At 40.5% G+C, this 20672-nt stretch overlaps 1 protein-coding gene across 6 annotated transcripts in view; it reads right to left on the reverse strand.

Annotated features, from left to right (window-relative positions):
- Window positions 1-20672, reverse strand: part of SHROOM1 (shroom family member 1) — a 137886-nt gene that overhangs the window by 35184 nt on the left and 82030 nt on the right. For 3 of the 6 annotated variants that reach the window (XM_072400871.1, XM_072400869.1, XM_072400872.1), the window contains 3 exons: window positions 10328-10491; window positions 7410-7560; window positions 2112-4506 (listed from right to left, as the gene is read on the reverse strand). In XM_072400871.1, coding sequence (XP_072256972.1) covers window positions 2112-4409 — 2298 coding nt within the window. In that variant the 5' untranslated portion in view covers window positions 4410-4506; window positions 7410-7560; window positions 10328-10491. The remainder of the gene's footprint in view (window positions 1-2111; window positions 4507-7409; window positions 7561-10327; window positions 10492-20672) is intronic. The other 3 variants (XM_072400873.1, XM_072400875.1, XM_072400874.1) reach the window with 3 other exon arrangements.

Below are 20672 nucleotides of genomic sequence, written 5' to 3' on the forward strand. Positions count from 1 at the left end.
CAGGAGAATTATGGCATGTTTAAAAGCAGAGGGGTTTACACCAGTAGAAAGGGAGAGGTTGAACAGTTTGGTTAGGGTGGGAGCCAGGGTGGAGAAATGGGCACCGAGTAGATCAGAGGGAATTGGGTCAAGCGGACAAGTTGTAGATGGAGATGATGAAAAAAGAGAGGAGACTTCATCAACAGTAAAAGGGCTGAGGGAGGCCAGTGATGATTTACAGGTGGAAATGATGGATATGGTTGGAGTGGCCCGATGAGCAGAGACATCATGTCTGGTTTTTTCAATTTTCTCTCTAAAGTAGGTAGCAATGTCTTGGGCAGAGAAGGTTCTTGTGGGGGAGCAAGTGTGGGGTTTAGAAGGGAGTCAATTGTTAAGAGGCTGCGCGGGTTTGAAGCCTGAGAGGAAATAGAGTAGAAATGATGTTGCTTGGGGACAGTGAGCTCAGTGTTAAAGTTTTGTAGCTTGGCTTGGTAGTCCATGAAGTCCGCGCTGAGGCCAGATTTTCTCCACTTGCGCTCATCTGCACGAACAGTCTTTTGTAGCTGTTTGGTGTGATTGTTGTGCCAGGGACGGGGGTAGCGGATGGTGGCAGGGCAACTTTATTCAGAGCCAGATAAAGAGTTTGGTTGAACCGAGTTGCAGCTTTGTCCGGAGATGTGATTTTAGAGAGGGTGGGGGTTAGGGATGTAAGGCAGTTTGAGAATAGGTTGTGGTCAAGGTTACAAATATGTCTCTGCCATTGACCAGGTCTGGGATGGGGCAAAGGGGGGCAAGAGTTCAATAGGTTGAAGGTGATAAGATCGTGATCAGAAGGGGAAATGGCGAGTTGTCAAGGAGGGTGAGGTTGCCGAGTTTGAAAAATATCAGGTCCAAAGTGTGTTCGGCAATGTGTGGGGGGCCATTTATGTTCTGTGCAAGTCCAAAGGAGGAGGTAATGGAGAGCAATTTGGCTGAGGAAGAATGATTGCAACATTAAAGTCATTGAGGATAAGGTGGGGCAGGTCATGGGAAAGAATGTGTGGGAGCCAAGAGGCAGAGTTATCCAAAAATTGTGATACTGTGGCGGGGGGGGGGGGGGGGACAACAGCAACAATGAGGGTTAAGGGGGCTGAAAAGACGGACGGAGTGGAATTCAAAAGAGGTGAAAATGAGAGAGGGCGGGATAGGAAGGACTCTGTATGTACAGTTAGGTGTAAGAATGAGACCCACACCACCCCCTAACTCTGTGGCCAGGTCTAGGGGTATGTGTAAAGTACAGACTTTTTTTCTTACATGGGTTTAGGCTTCCTACTCACAGAATAGTACTCTCTGTTTTGCCTTCTGCTTATAATAAAAATGAAAGCTGATGTAAAGCAAGCAGAGTAAGATACTGATGTACCAGACCTGATTGCATTGAAATATTGCCCGTGTACAACTAGAACTAATTGCTGACTCGCAGGTACTTTTTTCCTCATGCATGATATCCTAACTCTCGACGCCTAAATGTTTCTGCCCCTAATGTAGACATAGGATTTATAAAATAATTTTGTAATTGTAGCTTACAGGTTGTAAAAAAAATTGTAAGACCTCACTGTTAATAGGAAACAACAAATACGCATTTATTAGGTTTAATTCTGTAATATTAAAAAAAACAACTATGGCCAAGCACAGGTAATAAGGCAATATAATATGCCGGGAGGGGGGGGGGGGTTCTCAGCAAACAGTTAACAGAGTTAAACAATACACTACCTGTAATCTGTAATGGCATGAAACACCTACAAAGATCCATGGAACCTTGGGTACCAAGTATTCTAGGAAAGCTCCCTTCTGTAGACTACAGTAGACTAAGGTATAGCATAAAGCAGTCTTATGATTTGGTAATGCTAACAATCGCTCTACTGACTTCGGTGATGTGCAAGCTTTAATGATCAGTCCACTTTTTAGTTTTACTGAAAAACACAGAAAATAAGTTCCAAAATATAAGTATCCAAAACCAGCAGCTAGTTTTGTGTATCATGGCCACTTTTTATCAAGATACATGTTTTGAACTTATTTTCTAGTATGATGCAAAACATAACACAATATAAACAACATAACGTGAAGTAAGAAATTACCAGAACATATTTACTTGCCTTTAATCGTTCCTGGCAGATAGACTCTTTAGAATATCCTTTGCAGTTGTCTAGAGAACATCGGTCAAAATAAGTTGCCTTTTCCTCCATTGTATCAACTGAATGTTCATGTTCTCCTACAGAAGACATCATTGGATATTTGCCATTCCATGTAACTGTAGCATCATAGGAAGAAGAAAAACCAGCTAATGTCCTGTGATGATAAAGTAAGGAATCATCACCACATGATGTTTCATTTGTAATACCTTTCCATTCAGGAAAGGACTGTGATGCTGATGTATTTTGCACATGGTGAATGCTGCTGGGCCTCCGATTTGCTTTTCGCTCCATATAATCAACAAGTGCATTATGCTGAATTTGCTTTAAATCTGTCTTTAAAATATTTGAAGAAGAAAGAGTTTGTTCTTTATCTAGAGATTTCATTCTGTAGTGATCCCCTGATTTATTTTGAGCTGATCCATCTTTGTTCCAAGCCAAGCCTGAATTATGAATGCCCAGGTGGTCAAGCTTTTCTGGTTCTGAATAACATAATTTCTTTTGCTCTTTTGTCAGTCTTTTCCTACCGCCTATTCTTGAAACAGTAGCCTTCTCTGATTCATCTTTTTGGTGACCCTTATCTGTAGAAAGATTTTGTTGTGTAATTTTAGCCTCTTGATTTGGATTGGATGAAGAATACGATCCTAAATGATCAATTGAAGGTCTTTTAGGAGGATTTAGTTTTATCCTAACTGGTAAACTCATCTGCAAATCCCTTCTTTTAAAGGAGGTTTCTCTTAAGACTTTTTTTTGTGCAATTTTAAGTTTTTCCCTGTAATCTAACATAAAACTTTCCTCAGCTGAACTGGTTAAACCACCTGTGGTATCAATGAGTTCATTTCTATTATTTTCATCAAGTTGTGATTGGCTTTTTGTTTTATGCAGTGGTCGCAGAGGTTCAGCTGTCAGAGAAGCAGAAAAGGGGCCTTTTGTCTGAAAAGTATCAGGTTCTTTACTTGCATCTAGCTGCCTAGTTTGTTTTGAAGTATCCAGCATTGCCAAAGAGCTGTTGCCACCAGCGAGATGGTAAAGCATTGGAGTTGAGACTTTGGTGATTTTTATACTGGGCAAATCACAAAAGTTAGAACTTTGATGCCCAGACTCTTTCTCGGAGAGCAAAGGGATAGACTTTATTGTTGCATCTTTCTTGAGATTGTGACCTTTAGGAATGTCATGAAGATATATACAGTTTGGGAGTTGTAAATGTTGCTCACAAAAATCATCACTGTGCACACCATAAACTGTCTGGCTGGTTCTTGTGTGAGGACTTTTGTATACGAGATCACATTTTTCAAGTCTGACACACTCGATATCCGTCATGTTCTGTGTTGGTTGATATTGGTCTTTCTGTTGTTGATTAAGTGCCTGTTTCTCTACATCTTCACCTTTTGTTCCTTCATTACAATTCCTCTCCCTAGCTGGTTTCCAAGAACCAGCTTTTTTCTTATACCCACGAAGTTTCTCTGAAACAAACTCATTCCAAGAACGTCTTGTGCTTTTACTGGTTTTGCCTACCTTTTGGGGGTTATCAACAAATGAATCAAAGTTATCATTGTGGCTGTGCTCTTCTGTTTCTTGAGAAAAAGGTTTTCCTGTATGATTATCCATCTGTTGAAAACAGTCCCTTGATTTGTCAGTCAGGGAACTGTAATACTTTTCATCATACGAGTTCTTGACTTCATCAAGTGCCATCATATTCTCAGAAAGAGGCAAAAATTTTAAAGAGGGAAAGTTAAGCTGGTGGTTTCCTTCCATATTGCCAGACAAAGCACATGGCTGGATCGGTTTGTTCTGAACAGAGACTTTTACCCAAGGAGAACTATTACCTTGACATTGGCTTGTTTTGTCTTCGGGTAAACAAATGCTGCTGTTGCTTGTGGGACTCCCATTAGTTTTATGATTAAAGTGATCTCCAGGAGAAATGTCAGCATCTGCTTTAGAACCTTCACAGTGCATCTGCTGTCGCAAAGAATTTTGTTCTTTTACACTAGGGTTATAAATAGCCTTTACATACTCAGAGTCAATATAAGATATTTGTTCATTATTCAGAGGACAAACATCATGTTTACATGAAGTCTGATAATCCCCAACATATGAACTACCGGATAATGAGCTATATGCAGAATCCACTATGGCCGCCATAGCATTTACAGGTGTCAGCCTGGCTGGAAAATCACCTGAGATCAGCTGGTGCCTAAGAGCTGAAATGCCACTTGTGCTTTTAGTACTCCACTCATCTATGGCTTTACTAAAAGATGACATCACTAAGTAGGGATGCTAAATGTTTAAGCTTAAATTTTCTGGCAAGTCTTTATTACATAGTCAACTTTGTTTGATGATCATCTTCCCTTGCAAATACCTGCAAAAGAGATATAAAGATTTTTCATTTACAGTAATGAAAAGGTAACAAAAACATTTTTGCAAAAAATGCAAAGACCTTTAGAAGTAATTGTTATCATTCAGAATGTGAGCATGCCACAGTGCTTACTGAAGAATGATAGATACCTAATATAAGGCTAATATTACTATTATTAAACAGTATTTATATAGTGCCAACATATTATGCAGTGCTGTACAGTAAATAGGAATTGCAAATGACAGACAGATACAGACAGAGAAACAGGAGAAGGAGAGGACCCTACCCAAAAAAAGCTTACATTCTAAGAGGTGGGAGAAGTAGCACACAATAGGAGGGGGAATATGGAATAGTGGGAAGTAGTGACTGATTTAAGAGGCAGAAGAAAACAGGTAGGTAATTTTCAAAGGTGGGTTTTGAGTGCTCATTTAAATGAGCAGAAAGTAGAAGCAAGACAGGATAGGACATAGAAGACCATTCTAGGGACCTGGGGCAGCTCTAGAAAAAAGTCTTGGAGCCGTGCATGTGATGTTGGTTTGAGTGAGGAAGTCATTGGAGGAGGGAAGAGAGTGGCTAGGGTTGCATTTTACTATCAGGTCAGGAAGGTAAGTTGGACAAGAACTATGGAGGGATTTGAAGGCAAAGAACAGGAGCTCAAATGTGATTGTAAGGTGAAATGGACCCAAGAGAACTACAAAGAGAGGCAGCAGAAGAAGAGTGGTGAGAAGAACGGATAAGTCCGGCTGAAGCATTCATAATTTACTGTAGAGGAGAGGGTCGAGTTAGTTTAATTAATTAGGTATTAACCAGAGAGAAGGATGTTACAGATGTCCAGATGAGAGATGACCAGAACGTGTACAAGAGGATGAAAAGTTTAATGGCCTAGATCAGGGTTTCTAAACCAGGGCTCAATGCAACCACTGGGTTCATCCAGGGGTTGCTAGGAGTTCCTTGAGCAATAAGCAATTTGTACCTCTAAGGTCAGTTTAGGTGACAATGATCTTTTTGGCTATTTGTAAGGGTGACATTCTTCCCACTGGCCAGCAATGCAAGGAGCATTCTTTTCACTGACCGCCATGCTTATATATTGTGAGCTGTGGATATAATAATTATAGCAGGGGTTCCCTGAAGGTAATTTCCAAGGTTTATTCATGTTAAAAAGAAACACTGACCTTGATGAAGAACTTTTAAAACCCTGATGCCTCCCCTACACTAAGCCCAATCAGATCAAGTACAGAAGATCTGTAATCCACTCCTATCCTAGGCACAGCCATCTGTGAACTGGCCACTGTAAACTAGAGAACGCTCAGGTTTGGGAATTCCTCTTAGAGAAAATTAGAGAATAACCGTTTAGAAATCTTACCCTATCAGCAATCTAAAATCATTTTATTCCTGGGCCCCAAGAAAAAACAAAGTAGGTTGTGGTTCACAGTGTGGGGTCACATACGAGTTGTTCTCATATACAACCTTTAAAGGTACATTCAGAACTATTCCAAAACTAAAGATTTTCCAACCATTTCTCACAGTCCCCAGTTAGAAAAATGGCATTGTTATCCTGATTTGCAGAGTAATTCAGTTAAGTTCAAAACTGAAAAATGCCAGAAATGTACTGGCAATGTCACTGCATAAGGGCCATTTGCACATTCCAGGCTATTCCCTAAATTTTTAAAGGGAGAAAATACATTCCTTCCTACTTGTTACAATAAGCCATAAAAGCATATATTGCTTACATGTAAACCATTGTAAAAATGATTAAATTAGCATTTTACTTTTTCGTTAAATTATTTAAATGGAGTGTCATTTATTTAATTACATTATCCATGCTACTCTAGGGTAGGTACACACCTTCAAAAATTGTCGTTTGAAAATGATCAACGAATATTAACGATATTTGTGAATGATCGTATAGTATCTGATTATGTACATGCTGATAATGATACGATCTTTCAAAGATAATGTACACATACTAGATGCGATCGTTTGAACGATACAGGAAGTGACGTGTAACAATGGAAGTGATGTACAGGAAATACCAGGTCTGAGAGTTGTTATAAAAAGAACATGTGTACAAAAAGAACATGTGTACCTATGTGTAAATATCGGTGTTTCGAATGATCATTCGGCACACTGCTCCGTTATCTCTCTGTGTAATTTGGCTTTCGGAGCCCTCAAGGAAGAAAAAAAGCAGCTTTTGCTATAATGTATCTGCTAACTGCGGAGCAAGATGAAGATGATGTGAAAGTTGTGAAGAAACGCCGGGTTTGGTGTAAAGATTGGTTGATGGACCGAGACACCATTTCCCATGAAAAACTGCTACGGGAACTGCGACTGACATCCCCAGATGACTACAAAAATTACCCAGCAATGGGTCATATCATCCCTGAGATGTGTGCTGCAATTATCGACAGCTTCAAAGATGAGTACATGAAGGTAGGTACCCCATACAATCATTACACAAAAACATTTACACTTTTACTTCATAAAAACAGATAACATTTATTTAACAAAGTGCAATTTTTCTGTACGACTATAGCACAAAGTATAAATAACAATACATACCTATGTAATAAATACCAATAAATAACAATGTTATCAACAATAAAAAATGCAATAAATAGTTGTGACACTCTCACTATAATTTGGTATATTGAGGGCTTTCATGGGCCAAACTATAGTCACTTCTCCAAACTGGAGGAGGAGGGGGAGGCTGCTGGTATGGAGTGGGGAAGTAATAAGTAGGATAGTGTGGGTTTAATTGGTGTATGAACCCTTTATTGACCACATCGGTGACAATCGGCTCCACAGCACATGGTAGTTCTGGGGTAATCTCCCACAGTTTAGCAGCAATGCTGAAGCAAAAGGCATCAAACTGATCCCCTTTTTGGTTGAGTATGGCCAAAGCTTACTGCAAAGTTTGTTTCTTTTCCAGCTCCTCTTGTTTTCTTTTCCGATTCCTTTTTTGGCTAAGGCTTGAAGTCATAGGAGTGGATGTAGAAGCAGGTGAACTCTCCATTAGGTCACTGGAGGAAGTCTGCAAGTCTCCTAGAAACAGCCAAACTGTGGAGGTAATGAACTTTGTGATTGTTGCAGATAAAGCATTTGCATTACATGACAACGTTTTAAACCATTCCCTCAGAAGAATTTGGACCAACAGAAAAAAAATTCAGCTACAGGTTATCTCGATCTAGGAGGGTGGTTGAGAATGCATTCGGTATTCTAGCAAATCGCTTCAGAATATTTCATACTGCTATAAATCTGCGCATGAACAAGGTTGCATTACCTCGCCTAGGCCTGCCCCCCTCCCACCCCACCCCACACTAACACCTGCAAGACCATCACAAGGACGGTGTTCCACTTCATCTGAGGCTCAAAGGTGGACCAGGGCGAATACACAGAAGAGTAAAGTGAAGTAGCTTGGAGGATCATGAACTGTTTTAAGGACGCTATTTGGTGCGGCAGGAAGCACCTTATCCATCAGAGGGAGAGGATGTCCATCAAGGACTTCTGCAGACTGGTCCTCAGTCTGCTAAGAGACCATCGCCTTATGGACTTTTCAGACTTCCTCTTCTGGAAAGACCCCCCCCCCTTTCCCAAGCACTTCTTGTAGAAGTTAAAAGAACTCTAATAGAGCTTCGGGCCTGTGAGTTCTTCCCCCAACCCCCCCCCCCCCAGCCCCATTCCCTTCCCCCTTGCACAGCCTGTCTTTGTGTATGTAAATAATATGTTTAGAAGTATGTACGAGCTCAAATAAAGCTTAGCACCTGGGAGCTCTTTAGGATTGTATAGTTGTTTGATAAAAAGGTTATGCTTGTAATCTGTTGGGGTATGGCGGGTCATGCAAGTCATGCATCTTGTGATGGCGCCGTAGAGATAAAATTTTAGGGGGAGCCACAAGAGTCCTTCACTTGCAGTGATATTTCCCTTTTCCTATAGAGAAATTGGGGCTCATAGAGAGTAAGGGGATAACTATGTTTGATATGATGGGTATAACATTTTAATAAGGAAGGGAGGGACATAGGGAGTTTTTATATTGACACCCACATTTCCAGTTGTCAACATATTTCTGTTCCAGAGAAATAGAGGTTCACAGAATGTAAGTGTCCAGCTATGTGTAACAGGCAGCTCACCAGCCGCTCAGTCCCTCGCAGCACAGCATTTGCAGATTTGACTGCAGACGGCAGTGAGCAGTACTTAGCCGCTCCCTCAAGCCTGAGTTCCATGGCACCAGGAAGGGGTAACCGCACCGCAAACCTGCCAACCTGAATACAGCCTTGAAGTTTTGTGCATTTTAAGGGGCACCACAGTGCACAGACAACTGGCATTACCCTAATGTTCATTGCCATGAGGGTGGCCCCCAGGGGGTCCCTGACATGTAAGCCCAATGTCTTGAAATAGCCCAACTTAATGTGAAAATATCCCTGATTGTTTTTAGGATTTTTGCTTGTGACCCCATATCTGGCAAATTGTTATGTTTAGAGGGCCAATTGCTTTAGTAGCAAGCTCTTGGGGTCCCGTTAACCCTGAAAATTTCACATTTCTTTGACAATCAGTGAAGGAGATATAAGGATTTATACATAGGGATGACGACAGATGCTTTGAACACAGCCACAGATTTCATGCTGCTGCACAATTATCTCACAGTACAAGATGGGCTCCCTCTTCTGGCAGCACAATCTCATAGAGGAGCATAAGAGAAGCGAGCGCTCCATGCCCCACAAGACAAGTAGCAGAGAGAGCAGAGAGGGAGAGGACAGGGCCGGATCTGACAGCTCCTTGCAGGATGTGGCCTGTGGGCCGTAGGTTGGGCACCCCTAACATAGATAACAGATGATGAGAAGAGTCCCATTGGTTCCATATAAATATAAAAATTGATTTATGCAATATTTATAAAAATCATTAACTTAGTATAATTTTCTCTTCCAGTATTCTTTTTACAAACATGAAATATGTTCATCTTTATATACATCTTTGTATTAGGTTATGATGTTTTCAAATAAGGGTCTGTCTATAAATCTGTGTAATAGATCCGGCACACAGATCCAGACAAACCAATACAAACCAAACCAGTACCATGCAATGCTCATGATGGCAACATTTGTTTTGCCTGCTTAAAGTGCTGGTGGTGTAATACTGATACAGAACCAATGGGACTGTTCCCATCATCTGTTATCTATATTAGGGGTGCCCAACCTAGGGCCCACAAGCCACATCCTGCAAGGAGCTGTTAGATCCGGCCCTGTCCTCTCCCTCTTTGCTCTCTCTGCTCCTTGTGTTGTGGGGCATGGGGTGCTCGCATCTCCTATGCTCCTCTGAGATTGTGCTGCCAGAAGATGGAGCCCACCTTGTGCTATTGGGGTTTCTGCTGATGGAACAATAATGGCTGAGGAGTGGTTTTACAAAATGTACTCATCTTAAGAGTATTGTCCATTTTGCTGTAAATATTGTAGAATAGAAAGGAGTGATTTAACAAATGTCCCAAAAAAATGTATAATAGAGTATCCAGCTAAAAAAGGGACTACAGTGGAGTAATTAGGGTGTTGGAATAACCAAGTCCAGAGTAATTTCAAACATATTTACCCCACAGCTGGGTTTATACATTACAGTGCATTAAGATATGTTAGGGTAATTTGAATTAGATACTTACTGCATCAAAAAAGGCTCATGTACTGTTTTTACCACATGGTAATTCATTGGCAAAGTGTGTTAGAGTACAATTAAGAATGAATGGCACTGCAATGGACCAATGTGCTCATTGCTGCAGCTAACCATAAGAAGTGTAACCCCACCCTGAAGGTTGTTCTATACTCAAAAAAACCAAACTTACCTTCAATACCACAGAGCAGACCGATCACTCCAGGGGCGTCTGGCCTCTGGTCCCGCATCGTCCGACATTCATCTCAGGACCAGCGCTCATGGCGACGCCATCTTTGTCTCCTTTTCCTGGTTCTTCATCCTACGTCACCCAACCGCGGCACCAGATCAGGTGACCTAAAATGAAAAAAAAAAAATTTACCGATCTCACTGTGCATGTGTGAGATCAGCATTTTTTTCTCTTTGAGCAAAAAGGCTCCTTCTGCTCAAGCCCGAGATTCTCAGGCATGCGTAGAAGGAGTGCACAAGAGTCTCCAGGGATGCCTGAGGTAGGTATCCTGGGAGGCTTTGCGCGCCCATTCATTCATCTGAGAATTTGTTGGGGATACACCCCTTTTTTTTTATTTTATTTTTTTTAAAAAGATGTTCAACCTAAAAAAAAAAAAAAATGTTTTACCCTACATAAAAAGGGTTCTCTACCCTTTCATGTAAAGTGAAAATTCTGGGTATAGGTAGACTTTAATTCTAACCATAAACATGCACAATAATCAATAATGTGAATCCTGAAATATGTGGTAAACATTAACTGTTTTTCCTAACTGTTAAAATAATAAATGATTTACAAATGGAAAAATACTAGTAGGAATACGAGTTAATGGTATTCATAATGGTAACAACCCTACCATTATTATTTTCATTAGAAAGAACTACAAAATTACCACATTAGGTTGCACGTATACATTTTTCACTTTGAGGAAAATCACTGCAGATGTAAAATCTAATCATTTTCAAAAGAGCATGTAAATTGTGAAATGGAAATGTGGAATTTGATTTAGGATGGTGTTAGGAACAAGGCAAACAGTTTTGCACTCTGCGGAACATTATGTCATGTTCATGAGTAACCTATTCTTTATCAAAGTGCAAATACTCCAGGTAAATATCAGTCCAGATTCTTTACATGCCAGACACAGAGCCTGCACCTGAAGACACTGCTCTCTGTGGAAATTCTAACATTACCAAATGCTGCTCATAAGCCGGATCATGTCTTTATTGTCCTTCAGCAATACAGTAAACATCCTATGCGGCCAACACTTTTTTGTAAAGTTTTTAATAGAGCAGCAAAGGAGAGCACTGTTTTGGTTTATTTTATGCTGTCCATATCTCATTGGGGTGATTTTCCTGCACTTCCTGTTCCAGAGATGCACCAGTGAAGGAGGAAGAAATAAGAAGAGGTGTTCCCCTTTTTTAGATAGCTCCTACTTGTACCAGTGTCTATAACAGAAGAGAACCCTTTTCTACTTCTGGTGACAAGTCTTACATCTGCATTTCCTATCACTTTGTGTTAAACTTTTTGTATTCAGAGGTGGGGTTTAAGGACTAAATTTACTAGATAGTTCAGCCAATACACTTCTGTAATAGAGGAAACTCACTATCAGTCCCTATTAGAAATATTTCCCCAACATCCTTTTCCATACAGTGTCCAGACACAACAGGAAGGGAAAAATGTTTCACCAATACAAATGGAAATCCCATCATTAAGTTATTACCAGAAAAATTTCCACTGTTCCACAGACAATTTATACAGTTTACAGTACCACTTTCTGTCCCTGTAACAAGTAAATTCACCAATATATTTCCCCAATTGGCAATTTGGAATAAACAAAGATGAAAGGTTTACCCTATCACTCCTCCTAACAGCATGCACAGCTGGGTTAGTTCCACCCCTTGATCTGCATAGGACCACCTTACCAAAGCTATAAAAGTAACCTCCCTCTCCCCAGCAGGTGTTCTTTTTCCGTCCTGGCGCCAGGACCAAGCATTTGTTTCACCTACCTCTCCTCCCCTGGTTCAACCGCTCCAAGGGGGAAGTCCCATCACGGATGGTAAATTCATAAAGTTTTGGGAACCCTGGTGCCGAGGGTATGGTGATATGGAGCTTATAAGCCCCTTTGTTGTGGGTAGGTGAGCAGCAAGGAAGTTTTTTACCTGTTTCCATTTCTTTTGCTGTCCAAAATAGTCACTCAGTGCCTTGCACAGGTGCAGCAAACTTCAGCTCACAGCCATCATGCAAATGGCAGTAGTAGAGATGATTTTGAAGGAAAGATGTCTTTGCTTTCGGTTGTACCTCTGGGGCTACCTGCTGGATGGCTCCTTGAAATTGCATTCTGGGCCTCAAACAATGGCATTGCATAAAATTTGGTAGAATTTTGGTGTAACATGTTTGTACATACAATATGGCTTAGTGCACGTGTTTCTATCCGGATATTCTTAAATTATACATACCTGTTTTTCATCCTGTGGTATTTTGTGGAAAAACCTCAGAGGTTTTTTCTTTGCTACTTGTACTTTTATTAAATCATTGGATGTTAATGAGTGCAATTTGGTAGCATTACGCTGTTATTCTCCAAACTACTCCAGCAGGGGTTATTTTAACTTAGGCATCGGCCTTGTTAGGCGACTATATGCGTCCTGCTTAGAGCAGGCACCATTTTGAAATACTTTTGTTTTCTACTTCTTTGTAGCTGCTTTGCTGACAGTCAGGAAGTCAGATAGGAAACTTTATTTGTGGTTTTGGTTCTGCGTAGGTACAGTGTCAAAGGGTGCTAAGGCATTTTTTAGCAATGTGCAATTTAGCAATGCAACCAGACATTTATCCCACAGACCATTACACTGACCAGCAATGTGCAATTTGTGCCGCTCAGGTCAGCTAACACGGACACCAGTTAATGTTTTGGTTATTTGTAAAGGTGACATTCTTCCCACTGGCAGCAATGCAACCAGGCATTTATCCCACTGACCATCACACTAGTGTACAGTGATGTGTGGATTGTGGAAATAGTTTCTTAATACCCCAAAAGTTGTTTCAGGGGCTTTACCCATCTTAAGGTTTAGAAAGGTGGATTTATGCCGTCAAAATAGGCAGGAGATTGCTCTCTCTTAAGTCAGTCTGTAGGACATTTTGCCATTAAAGTATGCTGGGCGGGTGGCACAAAGACCTTGCCCTTCAAACTTATCTGTGCATTTTGATTTAGAGAAGCAAGTAAACATAAGGAAGCACAACCAAGGGAGTTCTAAGACTATGCTGATCCAGCGGTAACAGAAATCTACACCACAACAGGTCTGGTTGTTGCCCAGCAACAATAGGATTGGTGTCATGTTGTTGAGATAGGCAGGTAAACAGGCCGGTATGCTGCCAAGATCCTATTTGGAAGAAGGTATACAGAGGATCACAAGGGGCAAGTTGTGCATCAGTAGCTCTTTAACATAACTGTGCAGGAGGCAATAGATTTCCTGTCAAGAAATTTGTTGACCCTCAGTAAATGGAACCTGAAAATCCTAGGTTCTGTAGTCTAATAGTCCAAAAAGAGCCTAAAGTAAGCCTTTTGAGGGTGTATCAATCCAGACATTAAAGATAGAAAAGACTGTCCAGGTTTCCGGCAAATGGAAAAGAACGGTGACACCCTGGGTGATTTCAGTCAGGTAACAAGGTGACCAGATAGTTTGTCAGGCTCTGCGAGATCCTGGTACGTTCAGACAACAAGAGATTCATAGAAGTGCAATGCAATGTGCAAGGAATGGGACAAGCAGTTGTGCTGCTTTCAATAAGAGCAAGAAAGAGACCTGAAGGATTTAAATCTCTTTGTTCACACTAGAAGGTTTTGTATGATAATATTGCAGACGACTTTGTCAGCCATTTGTCTGGCCCATTAGAGGATTTCAATAGATGTAGCAGAAGCTTACAGGCCTGTCTCAATTGTGGAATGCTACCAGAGATTATTCCTGCTATGTTTCAAACACCTCCAGTTCACCTGTCTACCCAGTCTTTCCACAGCTCTAACGATGTTTAATAAAACCTTTGTCTTAGTGATAACCTTGCTGTCGTTCAGGGAGTCAGCCTATGTCACTGCTTGAACGACGTTCTTTTGCTGACAAGAAAACCAAAACCAAGTTGGAGAGTCACAAGAAGACAATTCTGCAAACTCTGACTCAGGTAAACTATCAGAAGAGTCAGTTATGGCCAATGCAGGGAATAGAAATTTGAGGTTAATATTAATTACGGTGAAATCTAGAACACTTTTGCTTTTGTGCAAAGTGGCACAAATTATGGTGTGGTCTTAAGAGTTTTAGAGGAGTCGACACTGCCAGCGAAGGATTATTTTATAATTATGCAGTATTTATATCGCAGTGAAGTGTTGCGCAGTGCTATATAAGGTCCACAGTAATGTCACTAGCTGTCCCTCAGAGGAGATCACAATCTAATGTCCCTACCATAGTCCTATATTTTATTACAGTTTCTGGGCCAATTAACCAAACTGCATGAAATGCAGGGTATTTCTGAGACTTATGACATCTATTTCCATTGTTTAATGGTTAGGATAGCACATTTGGATTCCAGTTGTGCTTCCTTAATCGTTGGGTTGGCTGCTTGTTGGACTACAGACTCACTGTGGCCTAGTCAGTCTGACAAGACTTGGGATAGTAGTTTTCCCATTGCAATTTGTCTTGGGAAATAGCTCTGAGGCACAGAACTAGGATTCTAGTCACCATAGATGCCAGACTCTGGGACATCTCCTTCGACTTTCCCTTCAAAGGCACTCCAATCTGGTAAAATGTGGGCAGTCCTGAGACTTTTGAAAGCCTTTGCTTTGCTCATGTCAGCAGAAAGATTTTTTTACATTGCCAAAGTGGAACAAAGATTGCCTATTACCATCAAGTCACAGTTGTGTTTTTTATTTTTCATGGACACAGAAGCATCTCAAGTTTTCCATCTCCTAACCACCAGTCTGAAAATTTGTTTACTGTTCATATGAGCAGATCACTTCTCCACAAGTGGCCTCTGGGTCCATAGACCTTCATGATGTTCAAGTGCCAGCTAATACTGGTCATGACCCTTTCACAAGAAAATTGTTTTTTTTTACCCTACTTTACATTTTACAACCAATAGAACTGATTTTGAGAGGTCTACTAAAAAATAAGGAAGGATTCAGGAAAAGCAATGGAAATTATTTCCCATTTGCCAAAATTGGAATGGTGTTAACTCTAATTATGATGGCTACTGTTTTTTATTCTTTTTTGCTAGGAATAACTTTTCCAGGGCTGTTAGCAGCTTTCTATCCCTAACTGCCCAGGACTGAATGCCAACTTGTTGAAATGCAGTGGCTTTTCTCTGTGGTGGCAGATATGCAGCTCAAAGCTTACAAACATCTTTAAATAGGCCACAATATATAGATTTTTTTATTTGAATAGCAGAATTAAGTGTTTTCTTGGTTAACTTATCACCAGCATGGGTTCCAGAATTTTCTGCATTCAACTTTGGATGAGGAAATCTGGGTCAACTTGTTTAGGTCCAAGTGTCAGCCCCCACAACAACCAAGTGGGTGGAACACCTTTTGCGCTGGCAGTTCTTCAAACCAGTTGTGAAATTGAAGCATTCAGTCAAGTCCTTTTCAGCATAGGACTTGCCTCTGGTCCTACAAGTTCTCAGGGAGCCCCCCTTCCATACAGTCAAGGTCTGCTCAAAAAGAATACGGGCATGGGAGATGAATTTCTTGTCTGTTACCATGACAAGCAGATTGCACCTATCTTCCTGAAATGTGGATGCATCTATCATTGATGATCATGACTTGTTTAAGGTGTATTATGTGTATCACTCCAACTACAAAAGTAATCCCTCAGTGTTGAGACACTCATTTCTGAAGATTCTCATGAAAATGAGAAAGATTTTCTCCATTTACCTACAGAGAAAATGATTTTTATAGATGTGGATGTTCTAGTCAGCCTCCCTAGCAGTCCTTGACAGATCTTTGACTGGTTTTGCATCCTAGGGTTTTAGAAATGCAGGAAGTCAGGAGACACTTAACTGGGGAAGGGGCAACATTATGGGCTTCATTTGCAGAGGTTTCTACTAAAGTAAACAACTAAAGTACTAAATTGAATAATTAAATAAATTACTTAACCCCCCTAGCATTCTAATTCTGTCAGTTTTTTGATGCAAAAAGTGATCTTATTTTTTTGCATAGAAATTTTTGTTTATATTGTGGGCTTGTAATTCTTAGGATTAACTCCCGGGTATGATAATTATATTTATTTATTATATTATAATCATAAATTATAATATAATACAAAATTATAAATAATAATTTTAAAAAATAATGAAATAATAGACAATCTAAAAATAAAATATAAAATTAAAAATGTACTTTTATTTTTATTTCATGTTGTGTGGTGTTTTTGTACTGTAAAAACCATTTAAAAGCAGATTACATTGTAATCTGCTTTTAAATTTCCCTCCCAGACACACCCCCCAATACATCACCACTCGCATCACCCGGAAGATGGCTCATCCTCCCGGGTAATGTGAGTGGGGTTTTTCCTGCCTGCTCACACAGGCACACAGACGCTGGAGCTGCTGCTGCTGCTGCTCGCATCTCCAGAGAGATGCAAAGCACAATGCAGGATTTCTGCATTGTGCGTCACATCTCACTGCAGATGCCAGCAGCAATAGCAAATTCCGAGGGTGACCACCATTAAAAGAGATCCTGGGTTCCCAGATATCAAATTTATCTAGGGAATTTTTTAAAGTGTGAGTGAGCCTGTCATTATTCAGGACCCAATTCATTTTAGTAAAGATGGGATCTATATTATTGTGCTCATTTTTCAGGCTTTTGCTAAGGAGATTCTTTCTACCAAAAGAATCAATTTAGCTAGTTTCAATGCAGGTTTAGGGAAAACTAAACATAGTTTACCAAACAGGGACCCCTCCCGGGAGCTAGGAATCTCAGTCTTTAATACCCTGGAGATCAGTTTGAATACCTCTGACCAGAAGTATTTAGCAATCGGGCAGCACCACAAGATGTGAAACACAGTGACTCTGGAATCACAACCCCTAAAACATAGTGGTGAGGCAGACAGAAAAAATTTTTGCTAGTTTATCTCAGCATTACCTTATAATTGGCCTCCACTAGCGCAGAGTTTAGGGAGACTTTAGATTGGAGTGAACTGACTTACTCTCCATCTTCTAAATCCCATGATTTTCCCAAGCTATCATATATTTGAGCTTCCCATCCGTGGATAGCAAAGCAGAGTAAATAACTGAAATTTGCCCTTTGGTGTCTGCCGGGGAAGAACAGGTGCTTTCAAAAGGGGAAGACCTCATAAGTTTAGGGGCCTATCTCATTACAGAGCTTATAAACAATGTTATTGGTCTAAAGCGAAAGTGTTCCTGAGGTGGTAATTCCTGTTTGCTGGTGAGATACTCCCAACTAAGTGTTGAGCGCACGTCAATTAGGTCTTTAGGCCTCATGAAACCTTTTGAAACCCACCATGTAAAACGCTCTGGATTTCAGATAGGGGATTTCAGGATTATGCAGAGTAAGGGGCACATGACTAGAAGAAAGTTTTGGATTAGCCCAGTATTTAGCCCAGTATTTATCCCACACTTGAACAGAGTGTATAAGGGCAGGGCAACATATACGCCTTGATTTTTTCTTTATCCACATAAGAGCTTCCATGAACCCACAACATTTATCAAGACCTTCCAATTCCATCCATTGAGGTCAGGCACCATGCACTGTACTCAAAGAGAACTGTGCTACTTGAGCCGGCACATAATATTTCAAATTGGAAAGTACCAAACCTCTGTGTTTTTAGGCGCAAAGTGGCTTTTTGAATTTTACTTTTTTTTTCTAGCCCAGTTAAATCCCATTATTATAGACTGAAGAAGTGTAAGATCCCTCTGAGGAACCTGAATAAGCAGGGTGCGGCAGGTCCACATAGTTCTTTTAAAATAGGAGCATGTAATTAGTCCTGTAGAGAGAATTGTATGAGGGAGTCAATTGAATACCCAAATACTGAAGAGACCTCCCATCCCAAATAAGTTCAGTTACTTTTGAGAGTTTCTCCCATTGCATTTGGGAGATTACTGTTGAGTGCCTGGGATTTAGAGCTAATTACTGCAGCCCCGAATATTGAGCAAACTCATCCAATAATTTAAACAAATTGGGCAACGTTGTTATCCACAATGTAACATACATTAAAATGTCACCAGCAAATAAAGCACATTTGTGCTCCACCCGACCACACAATGCACGGGTAGCAATGGCTAGAAGTTCAACCACTAATGCAAACAGAATAGGGGACACCCTTGTCTGGTTCCTTTTATTTAATTGGGATAGTAGATGAAAGAAAACCCTCCGGGTTTTCTTTCATCTACTATCCTCCGGGTTATCCTAGAGATTGGTAAAGAGCAAGTAAATGGTAAAGTTGCGACCAAACACCATGGCTGATAAGACCTGGAATAAATAGGACAAAGAAAGACTATCTAAAGCTTTCTGGAGATCAACATTGCCTTTCGCGAAGGTCCCTCATCCCAGTTTGAATTCATTGCTGAGATAAGATCTATCGATCGTCGTTTGACCAGGGGCCTGTCTATGTTGCAAAAAGCCCACCTGATCCGGTTGGATATAGGCCCCCCAAGAAGGAACCTAGTCTCACTGATAGAATATTTGTATTGATCTTAAGATCACAATTAATTAAAGAGATGGGCCTATAGTTATCAATCTGCAAAGTGTCCTTCCCCGGTTTGGGAGTCACACCTATGTAGACTCTATTGGCGTCACACGGTAAAGACTGGCCATCTCCTAGGTAGTCAACCATGTGTGACATTAAAATAGAGCCAAAGGTCTTGTAGTAAACATTAGAAAATCCATCCAGGCCAGGTGAGCTTACAGTTTTGAGTGGTTTAGGAACGTTCTCCATTTCCTCAGTTGTGAAGGTTTTCTCCAAAATTTTGGAAGAAGCCCCTAATAAGCATTCAACATTCACCTGGGTTACAGGATCAGAAAGCAAACTTTCATTAAGCCGCCATCTGAACCCAGGTCGTTTCCCTTGTAAGCTCATTAAGTATACAATTACTGGATCGTGATCTGACTACAGAGTGGTCAAAATGCGAGCTCTTTGCACAACAGGTATCCTATGCAATTGTAAAAAGACATGATTAATGCGAGAATATTGATTATGGGCAGCAGAATAATATTTATAATCTTTGGCCGAGGGATTCATTTCCCTACAGATATCAATGAGATCAAATTATTTCAAAAGGAGGGAGAGGTTTGACTCTTTTTTGGGGATTTCTATATCTAAGTGTGCTTGTTTTGTCCAATCTGTGGTCTAAAGCTAGGTTAGGGTCACCCAGCAAAATTAGGAAACCTTTGACCTTGGGCCATATCTTATCCAGCAAAGCATGAAAGAAATCCCTCATTTGGAGTAAAATAGTTGACCACCGAGAATAATGGATTTCCAACATTACCTAAAACCATTAGGAATCTAATCCCTGGATCCCAAAAGACCTCCTGAGGTGAGAAGCTTAAGCTATCTCGAAAACACAACATCACCCCACATTTCTTTTTGCAAGAGTTTGTGTTATAAAACTTCCATAAAAATTATCCTATATATCTCGGAATAAGACGTTATGGGAAAAGTGTGTTTCTTGCAAAGCAAGGATATCCACTTTCAGGGCTTTGTAGTAAAGAAATGCTTTAGACCTTTTGAACCGGAAGGTAAACCCTTGAACATTATGTGAGAGGACCACCAGCGTGGGAGAGGTACCTGGATCATGAGTTAAGTTAGCCAACATTTAGGCCTGGGTCAAAAAATGCTGTTTCAGGTATTTCACAGATATCAAAGTCTTCTGGGGAACATAAAAAAAATAAAACAGGAAAAAGGAAAGGCAGACAAAAATAAAAATACAAAGACAGATGAACAAAGAACAAGTGCAGCAAATTTTGGATGCTCTCTTCAGTGGGAAACAGCGTGTCGCCCCCGACAGCCGAGAACCAATACGCCCCCAGCCCTCAGGGGAAGCTACTTCCCCCGCGCATCCAGGAGCCTCAAAGGTCTTCATATATCTAGGGAGATAACACTCGGGCCTCAATAATAAATAGGACCCGATCGATATTCGCTATTAACTGAGGACATGTATACCCCTCCAGCTCTCACAGATCTTGATTTCACTTGAAACAACCTCGTACAAAAACCAAACCAAATAATTTGTTTGTTCCTAACAAGCAGGAACAAAGCTATGTCCCTTAGGGACTGTTAACAAGCTGTGGGCTCGGCAGCCACTAAAATATTAAACTGTAAAATGTATAAAATATACGTCATAAAACCATCAATAAACAAAGTGCAGCTAACCCATCAAAAGTCATGGACATTCAGACTCCAAAATATCAATCTCGATTGTAGAACCAGCCAATAGGCATGTAACAACAAGACAGTGGAGCATCCTCCATACGGGGGCCCTTATTAATCACCACAAGAAAAATAATCTAAATATGTTTTAAAAATAATCTAAAAAACCA

The sequence above is a fragment of the Pyxicephalus adspersus genome, chromosome 2 (assembly GCF_032062135.1).
Source record: "Pyxicephalus adspersus chromosome 2, UCB_Pads_2.0, whole genome shotgun sequence".
In the NCBI taxonomy this organism is placed as follows: Eukaryota; Metazoa; Chordata; class Amphibia; order Anura; family Pyxicephalidae; genus Pyxicephalus; species Pyxicephalus adspersus.